Here is a 14496-nt window from a genome sequence, read left to right as displayed (position 1 = left end):
AACAATGACGAAATTTTTATATATCCTGCTGACACAAAATATATAAAATGTACGTAGGAATACCACACATCAAGAATGGGGCAAATACAAAATTGAGCCTCTCAGTTATGAAACCCGAATATTTAGCAAGTGAATTCAAGAAACTTACATTTTGTGTCCGTATGTTATTACAGCATATTGTTAAGTTACAATTAACTTAAGGTAATAGAGGACTTACAACTTAATCCAAACACACTATAAAAATGTACGTACATAAGAATGTATTTTTGTTTCATATCGCCTCCTAAACCATGGTACCGTTTGCAACCACTCTTGGTACAGATATTACTTACTATCTGAAAAGAACTGCTGTCGAGGTAAGAAACGCCTGCCTATCATAGGGGTGGGGATGCAGGTGGGAAAAAAGTGAAGCTTACAACGGGCGAGTACCCAGTAAATTGGATGAATATCCAATTTAAGAATGAGGGTACATAGTTACTTGCAAGTAACTTTATACGTAATTGCAAACCTTTGACGCTCATGACGTTGCTATTTAGCTCCCTCCGCCATAAATCATCATCATCAGAACCTTACGAAACTTCTTTTCGCTGATAAACTCCACAAAATAATGAAATGGTAGAAGTTTATCCATTTCTACACTTTTGCTGTCTACGCAGTAAATATCCCGCATCAGACATGATGTCGTTTTCATTAGTTCTTACTTACTGTTTTCGCGACATGTTTTTCAGGCAGTATTCATACGTACCATTAAATGTACGTGCAAATTTATATCAGTTTACGAGACACAGTTCTGGAGATATGATATCATATACACTTGGATGCCTGAAAACGAAACTACAGGAAGAAATTCGCTAGTGATACAGGTAAAATGAGTGTACAAATATCTGTGACATTCGTTAAATACGTTGTTGTTATGGTCTCCAATCCCTAGACGGGTTTACCGAGCGAGGTGGCGCAGAGGTTAGCACACTGGACTCGCATTCTGGAGGAGGACCATTCTGATTTAGGTTTTCCGTGATTTCCCTAAATCGCTTCAGGCAAATGCCGGGATGGTTCCTTTGAAAGGGCACGACCGACTTCCTTCCCCGTTCTTCCCTAAAAAACCGATGAGACCGATGACCTCGCAGTTTGGTCTCTTCCCCCAGAACAGCCCCCCCCCCCCCCTAGTTAGGTTTCATGCATCCGCCCATACCACTGTACACTGATGAGGTAAAACAATATGTCCACTGTCCACCGCGAGAGTGAATGGCTCCTGGTAGTGTTTCGTGCTCGTGATGCAGTAAGGAAAGAATGTAAGCGGAAAAGACACCAGTGGGAAGTCATTATAGAGAAGATGCGGGCCGCAATTGAGGTAATCCAATGATCTATACGGTTTTGACAAAAGGTACATTGTTGTGGCACTGTGGATGGAAACAAGAACCTTTGAAACGGCGAAGCTTGTCGCCTGTTGGCGTATTACTATCGTGAGCACCTATGCAAAGTGACTGATGGCTTGTGAAATAACGAGTAAGCCGCATGGTACTGGGCGACCACGTCTCATCATAAAATGTAGAGGTCAGAGGATCCCCCACTGTGTAATCGAGGATAGGTAGCGATCTGTGGCAGGTCTGATGACAGACTACAACGCTGGTACAGACACAATTGTGTCCGAGGACACCCTTCAAAGGCCACTGTTAAGAACGGAGCTCCACGTCACAGGACCCCTACCTGTTCCTGTGTTGACCCAACGACATCGTCAGTTGACATTGCAGTGGGTATAGCAACACTGAGTTTTCACTGCGGATCAATAGAAACGTGTCGCCTGTCAAATGTATCGCATTTCGAGCTACACCAGGTCGATGGTTCGATCCTTACACGCCGTCATCCAGGCGAATGGCTGCATGGAACACCCACCGCGCCAAAGATGCAGGCCAGCAAGGGCAGAATGATGCTATAGGGTACATTGAGTTGGGCTTCCATGGGATCTATGATGGAAATTAAAGGCATCCTGACATCAGTGAACTCCGTGAATGTTATTGCGGACCACCTACATCGCTTCATGCTTGAGGTCTCCCCGTACGGCTATGACATCTTCCAGCTGGATAACTGTCCGTGTTGTAAGGTCAGAATCGTTCTACACTGGTTTGAGGGACGTTATGGTTAACTCTTATTGATGTCTCGGCCAACAAATTTGCCTAACCTGTACCAAGTGTGACACATACCAGGCCCTCATGCCCTTAAACCACCGTCCCGTTGTTTGCGCAAATTGCTTGACCTGTGCGTAGACATATGACGCCCCATACTTACGCAGTTCTGTTGAGGACTTTTAGAATCCATGTCAGGTATAATCTCTGTTGTACTCCCTCTGAGAAGTGAAACAACACGCGATCACACAGGCGGTCATAATTTTATTCAAACAGAAGCGGAACAGGCAATGAAATTGCGAAACATGCATGCCCATACATTAACCAATAACAGAAATACCAGCTGTCTTATGGAAAAACCTGCAAGGTCTCGATGTAGGCAAACCAAAAGTTGCAGCTGATCCTAGTCTGTCAGCCGAAGAACTGACCAGTAATTCACATTACCGACCACCAAAGTTGAACCACAAATGAAGTAGAGAGTCATTGATTACTTCATCGGAGTAAACAACTGTAGCCATGAAACATTCTATCTTAGGCATGTTAGCGAATTGTGAATCGTGTTTTATTCATCTCATGACGTACATTTGCAATCCATTTGGTTTGCATACAGGAGACATGTCAAAAAGTTATAGATCAATTACAATGATTTTAACATTAATAAATAATAGCACTATAATAAATAACTACACTATAAGGATAACACATTGTCCCCATCTCAAATTTCCAGTTTTTCCTGCATGAATTCATCCACTGAGTAATAACACTTCAATGTCAGTACCTCATATAGCTTTCTTTTAAGGCTCTATTATCATTTTGTTTAATCTGCACTTTCCATGCTTCACTTCCATACAAGGGTACACTCCAGAGCAAAATCTTCATAAAAACTTTGTAACATTTAAATCTATATTCGATGTTAATAAATTTCTCGTCTGCCGAAAAGCTTTTGTCGCAACTGACAGTCTACATTTCACTAAATATGTGTGACATTTGCACATATCAACAAAGATGTTGGCAAATCCCTGGATAGACTTCACACAAACTTGGTACACATATTATTCACTACCTGGAAATAAATATTGTCGGCTTTAGAACCAGCCATTTTCTTTTCGTGTGATATGATAAGATGAAGGGGGGGGGGGGGAGGAAGAGACGTACAGACAGAGAACTCAAGGAGGATATAACACGAATATAGGGGTGGAGGAGATGGACAGAGAGAGGGGAAAGGAGGACATAGAGATATGAAGGAAGAGGAGAGTGGCCGAGGAGGAGGGGGGAAACGAACAGAGAAAGGGAGGAGACTGACAGGGAGATGGGGAAGGTGATGACCGGAGGAAGAAAAGATGAGGAGATGGGCAGAGAGAGGGAGGTGGAAGAGAAGGATCGGGAGAGGGTGGAGCACCAGATGTACTGAGAGAGGGTGGAAGAAAAGACGTACAGAGGGATGAGGAGATGGAAATGGACAGAGAAAGGTAAGAGGAACTGGATAGAGAGAGCGTCAGAGGAGACGGACAAAGGGGGGAGGAAGAGATGGATGGTGGTATTGGAGGAGGAGACAGACAGAGAGGGGGATGAAATAAATGGAGTGAGGAGGAGATGGGTGATGAGGAGGTGGACAGAAACGGGGCAACTGCGGGGGGGGGGGGGGAGGCAGCATGTGTTGAAGTAGCAGATGGGCAGAGAGAGGGGCAGGAGGACATAGAAAGAGAGGGATGGAGGACGTGGACAGGGAGGAGGGCAATGACAGAGAGACGCGGAGTAACGAGATGGACTAATAAAACATAATTGAAAGAAATAAATACTTGGGGAATGCGGGGTACAACGTGGAGTACTAGGAAAGTATACACAATAAGACAGTATTTTATGTCATTGTCGATGATACTACATGCCCTTCTGTTTGCATATTGTATCATTCTCATAGAAGCACCGACGAATACGTAGAACACGTCAAAGCTACATAACCCATGTATCAGTGGTTTTCCACATTTTCCATATCCAGAATTCTGTTCTAACATCTGGCAGAAGATTAGCCTATGTCTACGAAACACGCAGCACTGATAGTGACTTTTCTGTGTCACCTCATCCTAGTGAATCCCAGTCCAACTTACCGTGTCTCTCCTTGTCCTTAACTTTGGGAATGTAGGAATTGGTAGGCGTCGGGGAGAAGGAAGAAAGATTAGTTTGATGTCTCATCGACAACAAGGTAATTAGTGACCTAGCACAAGTTTCGATTACGAAGGGATGGTGAGGAAAACGCCATGCCGTTATCAAAGGAACCATCCAGGAACATGGCTCGAGCGATTTATGAAAATCAAGAAAAAGTTAAATCTGGATGGCGAGACGGGATTCGAACCATTAACTTCTCGAATCAGAAGCCAGTGGTCTGACTACTGCGTCACTGCACTTTCTTGCATGTGTCGGTCGTTGTGAAGCAAATAGTGTTTGTAGTTTGAGTGTTGCCACCGTTAAAGTCAAAATACACCATTCTGCAGGAACAGTCTTAGGTCGTTTTCGTTTAGTGGTTCAAATGGCTCTGAGCACTATGGGACTTCACTTGTGAGGTCATCAGTTCCCTAGAACTTAGAACTACTTAAACCTAACTAACCTAAGGACATCACACACAACCATGCCCGAGACAGGATTCGAACCTCCGACCGTCACGGTCGCTCGGTTCCAGACTGTAGCGCCTAGAACCGCTCGGCCACTCTGGTTCGCTTTCGTTTAGTGTTGTCTCCCTTTTCTTTATGTTGTGTTTGAGTATTATGAGGTTTCAGCCCACACGAAAGTATGTGATTAATAAATCTGCGGGGCAGTTTTTAAAAAGATAACTGTAGCTTTATTGCAGGTGTAACTAAAATCTTATACTACTGCGATGAAATTGTTTGCTCGATCAACTACCATTAAACAGTAAAGACAAATATCTTAATTAAGACAATTCACATTTGTTTTTCCTCCTCAGTTGCACATTTTTAATTAGATTAATTTTTTCAAGCGCTCTGTATCATCTTCAGATCGAAGCAGTTGCATCGGCAACCCTACTTGACTGAGAAACTCATATCAGAGTACTGTGCTGCTACGCTTCTAAGCAGGAACAATGGGTTGCTGACGTAACTGCTTATATCTCAAGATGATTAAAAAAATTGTGCAACTTAGCCAGAACAATAAATGAGAATTACATTATTGGAAATTTGTGGTAAGGTTATTTGGGACCAAACTGCTGAGGTCATCGGTCCCAAAGACTACACATTACTTATTCTAACTTTCACTAACTTACAGTATGGACAACTCACACACCCATGCCCGAGGGAGGGCTCGAGCCTCCGACGGGGGGAGTCGCACGGACCGTGACAAGGCGCCTGAGACCGCGCGGTTACTCCTCGCCACGCCGCGAGAATTATCTTAATTATGTAAACAGTTGCTGAATATCTCAAGACGATTATAGAGAAATATTTTAATGTTTCTGGCTTTGTCTAATGCGAGGTGCAATACAGCTGTCGCATTTATGTATATGTATTCCATTTAAAATTTTACGACATAGTTTTGAAACCAATATCAGTTCTGTCTGGTACAAAGACATAGTAATGATGTAGTTGAGTTCTAACAACTGAATTGAACAAGTAGTTTATTCAGTTAAAATGACTTAAAAACCACTGATCCGTGATGTCTGGATATCTCCATTTGCCCCCATTCGCACCTCCATCCCATAGGGAAGTACCGTATAAACACTGCCAAATGTAAACCCCCTAAAGAGGTAACTGTGAGCTAAACGTGAAAAACCCCGTTTGGGTCATGCACCGCATGTATCACAGTACGGAAAAACATTCATAGTGTTGAATACTAGCTCACATGCCCCCAACATGTTTATGAGTTATGCGGTACACCAACACTCGTATATTTTCAAATTACCACGAAACGCCTTTCCGCCGAAATACTTACAGGCATTGAAAGTAATGCTGCCAGATGTCCACTGAGAGTGACATAGGTCCTAACTGAAACATAACCGGAACGACACTGTTCCTATCACGTTTTGTGTTTACTATTTCTGTCCTGTAGTGGAATTTTCAGAGCTGTAGCAATTAACCATAAGATCTGAACCTATATAGTTATACTGAAACGAAAAGCACAAAAAGGTGCGTGCTGTAGTTCTGTTTAATCTTCAAATACTAGTGTGTCATTAATTGTCGAAGTTTGAAGCGTTTCTGCCCCCATCACAGATTCACTGAAAATGACTTTTGGAATATATCTATAACTGTTGCTGGCAATTTTCTTCCTGTGTCGTTGATGGAATCAGAATTTACACAACATCCCTGACTAATGAACATTTTCCTACTCTTGATTACTAAAATTCACCTATAGCCTAAAGAAGAAATCAGAGATATACTTACTCAGTAGTGCGCGAAATTCTAATATTTACCACATGCCTTTTTAATTTTATGTGTAGTGATCTTCTTTAATTAAACAGGAATAACTAGTTTTTCCAGTTAAAATGCTAAATACATGCGAATTATTAGACTGTTGAGGAATGTGAATAAACGCGCTGAATTCCCTCTTTTAGATCTACAGTTTGATACTCTGGAAGTACGGTGGTGGTGGTGGTGGTGGTGGTTAGTGTTTAACGTCCCGTCGATAACGAGGTCATTAGAGACGGAGCGCAAGCTCGGGTTAGGGAAGGATTGGGAAGGAAATCGGCCGTGCCCTTTCAGAGGAACCATCCCGGCATTTGCCTGAAACGATTTAGGGAAATCACGGAAAACCTAAATCAGGATGGCCGGAGACGGGATTGAACCGTCGTCCTCCCGAATGCGAGTCCAGTGTGCTAACCACTGCGCCACCTCGCTCGGTAAAGTACGGTAGCATTATGTATTCAGAAGATATTAATTTAAAAATTTACGATAATCTGCTGAATTCTACTTTAGGTCTGTCCATACTCATTAAGATATCACTTCGATAACCACTGTGTATGTCTAATATATGTGGCACAATCATCGTAGATCACAAAAAAACATTCTTCAACTTGCAGCAACCTTGGCAGAACAACAAGAAAGAATTCCACTATCCCACGCACCAGTCAATGAAATGAATTTCCGATCTGGTCGTAGAATTCCTGGGGGACTACACGTTCCATGTAGAGAAACTGTTCAAAACCTCTTCGAACAAAAAAATGTTTTCATAGGTACACTGAATGTAAACACTTCCCTGAAATCAGGAATGAAACAGCTCACAAGTACCCTGGACAGAAGCATTGCACGAAACCCGGTATACAGACGAAAATCAATTTGATTATGAGCATTGCAGGCTCTATGAAGCAAACCTGCAGTGCATATCAACAAAGGAGCGAAACAATTTGGCAGAGGTTTCGCAGTTCAGTCATTGACTTTACGTTACCTTCACGTTACCTTCTGAAATACTCTCAGCACTGCCAATAAAATCAGGAAACAAGGCACATACACTGATTAAAGTACGCTCACCAGCAAATGACTACTGCGAAAGAGATCCGCAGATGTTAGATTTCTGGGACAAGAGTAACCCAAAATGTTTGGGCTGATCCCGAATATCTAGCACTCAAGAAGAAAACCATTGAAGCAATCCGTTGGGCGGATACCGCAAGTTGGTCTAAACTCAGAGATAAAGTGAAGCCAACAATAAAATTACCGGTAGGTCAACTTGGGAGAAAACGTAGTTGCTGGAACATCGTGTGCGATCAAACTGTCGAATGTAGGATGAAAGTATGGAGTGATTTCAATAATAGTAATAAAACAACAGAAAAGTGGGAGGTATTCGTAGAGATACTCGGAACTGCCACTTATTCGAAGATAAAAACGCAAATACGATAGTAAGTGGGTGGACCGCACGGCTACCCCGCGCCGTGCTAAACTAGCGATAGATAAACTACATGATATCTCCTCAAAAGGCAGACTCCAAATTTCCTATGAAAATCAACTGGAAAACCTCCACTGAAAAAAAGAGTATGGAAAACCCTCACATTTATCTCACTTCAGTACTTAGGAGATCCATCCAACCCATGGGACTGCAAAATATCTCTAACACAGAAATAAAATTTAAACTGCAAAAAGGCGTAGAAACAGGCATAGAATCACTGGAGCCAAAGAGAAATATCTCGTAATGCAGAACTATGGCACTACGACACGGTGATTTTACCACAAGTATGCAGCGGGATGACAGTAATTCGTGACTTGAGAAACAAAACCAAAAGCTTCCTAGAAAAACGAGTGTAGCTGTTCTCCAATATTGAACGTGTGTCAGACGACCTACAATGGAACTCTTCGAACACACAGACGTTACAAACAAATTTAGGAAAATACACATACCATTCTATGGACACCTTTGTAGGACAGATAAAAAAGCCTCACAAAGTATATATTTAACATTGTTAATTCAAGCAAAGCAATACCAACTGGATAAAATAAACACAAGAATACCTGCAACAAATGGAAATATCAGAAGGATAAATTGGTAGAAAACCGTTCAGAAGTAAAATCAAACACAAGGAACTTGACTCTCAACGATAGAAGCTACCAAGAAAAAAAATGGACAGATGAAAGGAAGACGAACAGAATAAATTAATAAAGAGCTTTCTGGAAGAAAGATAGGAAGTGAAGCAGTGATTGGTTCGAGTTCACACACTCTCCTAAATGTAGGCAGCCTACAAATCGGGAAAGAAGCAGTTCTGCAGGGCCCAACATGTAGAATGCGCGTTGTATTGTTGTGTGTCGGCATGTTGGCCTACTTTGGATGATGACCTGATTGTCAGAGGCAAACGAATTTCATGGCCTTGATCTGTAGCCTGCACTACGTAACAGCTGAGCTTTGTGAGCAGTATCAGACTGCTATTGAACTGTATTACCGGGGCTGCACTTGTTGATGAGCATGGTTGGGGACAGATTGAGACGATAGTGGAGGGGGTCGAGCGACGGGGAGGAAGAATTGGACAGACAGAGGGATCCTAGGAGATGCATTAGGCAGGAGGAAGTTGTAGAGGGTAGTGGCGAATTTGTAGAGGGAAAGAAGGACACAGACGGAAATAAGAGGGGGGGGGGGGTGGCCAGAGGGTCAGATGGAGGAAGATATAGTCAAAGAGAGGAGAAGGAGGAAATTGATCAAGAGAGGGGAGGAGGAGATGAAGAGTCAGAGAGAGTGGGGAGTAGGAGATAGGTAGAGGTAGAAGGATGATGTGGACAGACAGAGGAAGGAAGAGGTTGACAGAGAGAGGAGGAGGAGGAGGAGGAGGAAGAAGAGTGTTCAATATACGCATTGAATACGTATGTGGGAACAGTCATGGAAAAAAGGCAAGTCATCTTCTTAAACTAATAGTTCTACTCTTCAACATCTCTACAGCTTGATACACACATCTCAAATTGTTCTATAAGGAAACTTTTACGGAAGAAAATAGATTTTTGTACAAATACATGTCTATGTCAACCTTTTTACCGTTTGTTCACGACATTCTTGAGTAAATGGTGGAATGCACAGATATAATAGAAATAAAATGTCCTTAATACCGTTTACATGATGAGATGTATAATATTTGAGTTTGTGGACAGATTGTCTCAAGATCTATGAATAAGATATCTGTTTTAGACCTATTTCAGTTTAAAATACTTACTTTACTTGTTTCAAAATATAAAGCTACGTATTCTGTTGCAGTAAAATACCAGTGATTTGCTCATCTTCATGACTTTATGCGTAACAGTTCCGAATTGAAGTGGTGGCGCTCTTCCTTGCTCCAACCATTTGGATTCTGAGTGGTTGAACAAAAATTGATCAGCTCTGTTTGGTCGATATGTTGGGCCATACACTTCCTGATCCTGAGGCCTTATTGCCAGTGACTTTTGCTGATATCCAAATCTCAACAAATAGTTGCGTAGCGTCTTGGCTCTACTGCAGAGCATTGGCTACAGACATGAAGTTCAAGTGTCACTCTGCGCGTATTTCGACAAAGGTATTCTATGTGCCAACTCCAAGTCCCATCACCTTTCTTTTATTACCATTATCACCCATAAGAGCACAAAACACAACACGCCATTGGTGAAGCACTTATCGCAGACATGGGTGCAACACTGTTACACGTTATCCACAACTCCTAGTGAGGCAATTGCAAACCGCCTCCTCTAGGATCGCTTAAGTGAACAATTTGTGACGTAATAAGGACGATGATTGAATAAATGCCTCTTGTATACACTTACATCTGAAGGTCATCTGAAACATCCCCGAGATTATCGCTGAACTTCGTTATCTTTCATGTATGAGAGCTATTGAATTGCTTTGATTAGAAGGTAACATTTGATAGCCGATGCTTATTTCTCTATGAAATGATTAAGAACGTCTTGCCAGATTAAAAACTTGTGCCAAAGTAATGTACGATCCGGGAACCTTGCCTTCGGCTAATGACTATTTCTTTATTATATCCTGTCATCTAGGAGTGTCAGTTTCACAAGGAGCGCTGGAGAGCGATTACAAATATACTAGAGACAACAGTGCCAACAGCCACCAAAAACTGTCGCAATGATAACATTTTGCCACATTTTTTGATAAAAATATACTTTTACTTTATTTAGATTACAATATTCTTTGAGCCGTACAGCCATTCTCAGCTGTTTATAAGGTACAACGCATTTTAAAAAGGAGCCGCTTTATGAATGCTTGGGCTCTAACTCAGGCATGAACATTTTGACTGGTTGTACTTCTCCAAGATGCTTATAGAGTGCATCCGATCGTCATCTACTACCACACACGATGTATAATCCGGGAAATTGCCAGAAATCTTCAGATGAACCATCGCAGACTCACATCGGCTACCTACGTCGGATATTTAATAGTGGGCTCTATTCTTTTCGCACATGAGTCATGATCGTAACTTCAAAACCAACCACACTGTCAACTGGTGGCGCCCTTGGGTGGAAATGCGAAACTCAGGCCTGTGCTGGGTTGCCACTTGCGTTTATCTTCGGAGTTCTCTGCCGTTTTAGCTGAAAGCAACCCTTGAAAATAATGGCTGTCCATGCGTTCCCAAACTGGTAGACGCTGTCCTATTGGATAAGGTTTTTCTACCATGCTCGTCTCCATGGACTCTTGAACAAGGGAATGCCCAAAACGAATCAATGGTAGTCAAAATTGTTGCTTTATCGAATTCCGTTTCATGCAAAGTGGATATAGAATGTGCACTAACTCCACGGTGGGTGAAGTCCGGTCTGCATAATCCCTACCACAAAGTTGTTTTCGTATACTGCAGGTTTCCGCAATAATAATTCATCCTTTGTAGAACCAAAAACGTCTGCAGACTTATACGGTGGAGAACCCGTATTACCTAGAAGATATCTAGAACGTGAGAAAAGTTTTTAATGTTGCTGGGGTGCTATTTTCATTACACGATTCTTCTTTTTCTTTCTTTGACTGCTAGTACACTGCCGATCTTCAGGGCGAAATATCCATTCTTCCTGAAGGCCGCTGTTAGACTGGTGAGCTACTTAGGCAAACTCTTCAAATCGTAAAAGATGTGATCCCTGTAAGTAAGTATCTACAGCACACTCGTGGTTTGTTACGGTTCATAATAGTTCAGAAACTGTGAATAGATTATAGTAACCAGAATAACGGAAATAAATCCCAAAGCATATCACAGTATATCTTGTACAGATTGTGTACAGTGTGAATAATTTAAGAGTGCGTATAAGCAGCGTGCCAGAAATGGTATTTAACGGCCGCCGCCGCTGGAAAACAATGTTATAGAAGTTCTATGCCTGGCAACGAAGGCTTTAATCCTTGAATCTTAACCAGATAAAAGGTTTTTTTCGAGCAGTTTTGGCTTGGAAAGTGGTTGTGATAGGCGTCTGCTATTGTTACGAGAAGCTATTAGAGCAGTTCTGTAATTGTGAACCCTTTTTCCGAACTGTGGGCGAGAGTAAGTACTAAGGTTATAGTCATTAGTAGGGAAAAGTATTTCTGATCTGTGTGAATTAAGGTCATGTATCTTAAATGGTAATTTCGACGTATAATTCTTCAATATTCGCAATTCTGGTTCTGCCGTACTACCGGCGGTTTGTGGATCGAAGGAATCAGTGGGAAGTCGACTCTTGGAACCAATCTGCATTTCGAAACTAACCGTGTTTTGAAAAACTTTCACGATAATGTTAACGTTCAATACGGCAGCTACGACCCATTAGCTCCTGTGAGTGTCATTCATGCACAACGTTTGGACTTTCTTCCGCCCACAAAATTGTTAAGAGTTTCCAAGAGTTTAAAGTATCTAGCCAAAGAAGTGATCTTTAGTAGGAGATATTATTAGAGCTTAAGAGGAATGTAACTTCCGCCGATCGTATTCGTAGAGACTACGTAAGTAATAGTTATGAAAGTTAGCACAGTCAGACACACTCACTGGAACCGCGCGACCGCCACGGTCGCAGGTTCGAATCCTGCCTCGGGCATGGGTATGTGTGATGTTCTTAGTTTAGTTAGGTTTAAGTAGTTCTAAGTTCTAGGGGACTGATGACCTCAGATGTTAGGTCCCATAGTGCTCAGAGCCATTTGATTTTTGACTCTTTTTTTTATTCGATGTAGTTCGTTGCGTTAGGTCTGGGCGGACGTCACAAGACACCAGTTCCAGTTGATCGTACATTCTTTGACTATTTTTTTTTTTTATTATTACAGAAAGCAGACAGCCCTCTGACCGAACACGCTGAGCTACCGTGCCGGCACCACTCGGCTGCCGGGGGCGAACCGGTAAAGAGTGAAAGGAACATACAATTGATAAAAATTTCTACTACAGTAGTTGGTCCTGTTAATAGTTATTCGACTTTCTTGTACGTAATGGAACGCTTAATTCATTAGAAACTGGGTTCCCTCATAGTCAGGAAGAAAGTAAAGCGAAAGACAACTCATTGCTCATAGTGGATATAGTTAATCACAGCCCTTACGGTTGCATTTCGATTACTTTTAAGTGAGTGGACGCGAAAATGTATCTACGTTTGTCTTTCTTATAATAGAAACACGAGCAAAAATCAATAGCATGAGGAGGGCGCCGAGACGTGTCACTGTGTGACAAATAACGAAATCTACTTGCGGTACAGCCGATAGAACACTTCACTAACAAAAAATAAAAATAAATGTAAAGTCAGCTACAATTTTTGAGAGTAGATACTATGGAAGGGAAACTTGAAAGAAAGGGAACCTGTTAAAAAATAACCTCCTTCTCGTGAACAATACAGGCAACGTACCTAAGAATTTTCTGATGAGTTTCGATGCACTGGCATAAATTGCTGTATGGTTTCTGGCACGCTCTGAGTACCGTTTCCCCTAAACGGTCATCTCTCTCTCCCTCCTGCTCATAAATCTCGTCTGCTTTCAGTTTTCCAATACGACACGACACGATCTTCAGCTGGGCAGCCACAAGTATCATTATCGCAGCGAACAGGCAGTCCATACTGAAGCTGATCTGGCTCAGGTACACGCCTGCCACGCACTGTACTGCGTACGACAGCCCGTAGTAATGGGTATTGTTGTCCCAGTCGTGTTGCGCGAACGGCAGACGGCGTTCGCCGGAATGTGCTATGGCCGGAATGGGAAACCAAACGAATCCTTGCGAGAACATCATCAGCAACATGCCCACGGTGAGGTGCCCCGCTTGCTTCCGGGAGCCGCGTAGAATGCTGGCCAGCTCAGGGTCCTCGGAGCACACCTCCCTCTGCACCGACAGCAGGTCCTCCAGACGCCGCGCCAGAGCGCTGTAGAGGCCCTTATCGCGCGTGTAGAAGGCCAGCTTGACCAGGCCGCTGGCGATGGTGAAAGTGTTGGCGAAGACCAGCGTCATTTCCTCCAGGTCCCCCCAGATGAAGCAGGCGGCCACCACTCCCTCCACGGTGTTCCACACGCCCAGGGCGAACCCGAATGCGGTGTACGCGTCGTACAGCGGGCAGGTGGCCAGTGGCCACACCCCGAACACCCACAGGTGGCGCACGTTGAGCTTGATGACTGAACGCCCGCTCTCCCTCCAGGACAGGCGGCGTTCCTCTCTGTCTTCTACGCGCATCTCGCTCCGAACGCGTAAGGCGCCACCCACTCCAGTAGCGAATCAGCTCCGTCTGTGTGGCAACAGTCCACCGCCGTCACTCCTATTCCTCTTACAAGGAGGGTGGGAGAAAGTGTTGGTGAAATCCATGTGGGGCCTACCCCAAGGTTATTATTGTTTCAAGTTACTTGTGTTGAAAACGACCCGTCGATACCACTGTCGGCGCAAATTACAGAGGTCGATGTGAGTGCTGAGATATTGAGTAACACTACAAGATTCTGTAGCTGATTTATTCAGGGTCTCCTTTTTGTCCCACCGGAGCCATGCAATATAAACAAACGCAATACGTCGATGAAA

The 14496-nt window shown here is 43.0% G+C and overlaps 1 protein-coding gene across 1 annotated transcript in view; it reads right to left on the bottom strand.

The window, feature by feature from the left end:
• LOC124545810 (odorant receptor 2a-like) overlaps positions 1 to 14160 on the bottom strand; it is a 59182-nt gene extending 45022 nt beyond the window's left edge. The window contains exon 1 of the mRNA XM_047124756.1: positions 13349 to 14160. Coding sequence (XP_046980712.1) covers positions 13349 to 14160 — 812 coding nt within the window. The remainder of the gene's footprint in view (positions 1 to 13348) is intronic.
• Positions 14161 to 14496: the final 336 nt, after the last annotated feature.

This window comes from Schistocerca americana, chromosome 8 (genome assembly GCF_021461395.2).
Source record: "Schistocerca americana isolate TAMUIC-IGC-003095 chromosome 8, iqSchAmer2.1, whole genome shotgun sequence".
Lineage (NCBI taxonomy): Eukaryota > Metazoa > Arthropoda > Insecta > Orthoptera > Acrididae > Schistocerca > Schistocerca americana.
The sequence above is the reverse complement of the archived record's forward strand: the minus strand, read 5'-3'. Positions and strand labels throughout refer to the sequence as shown.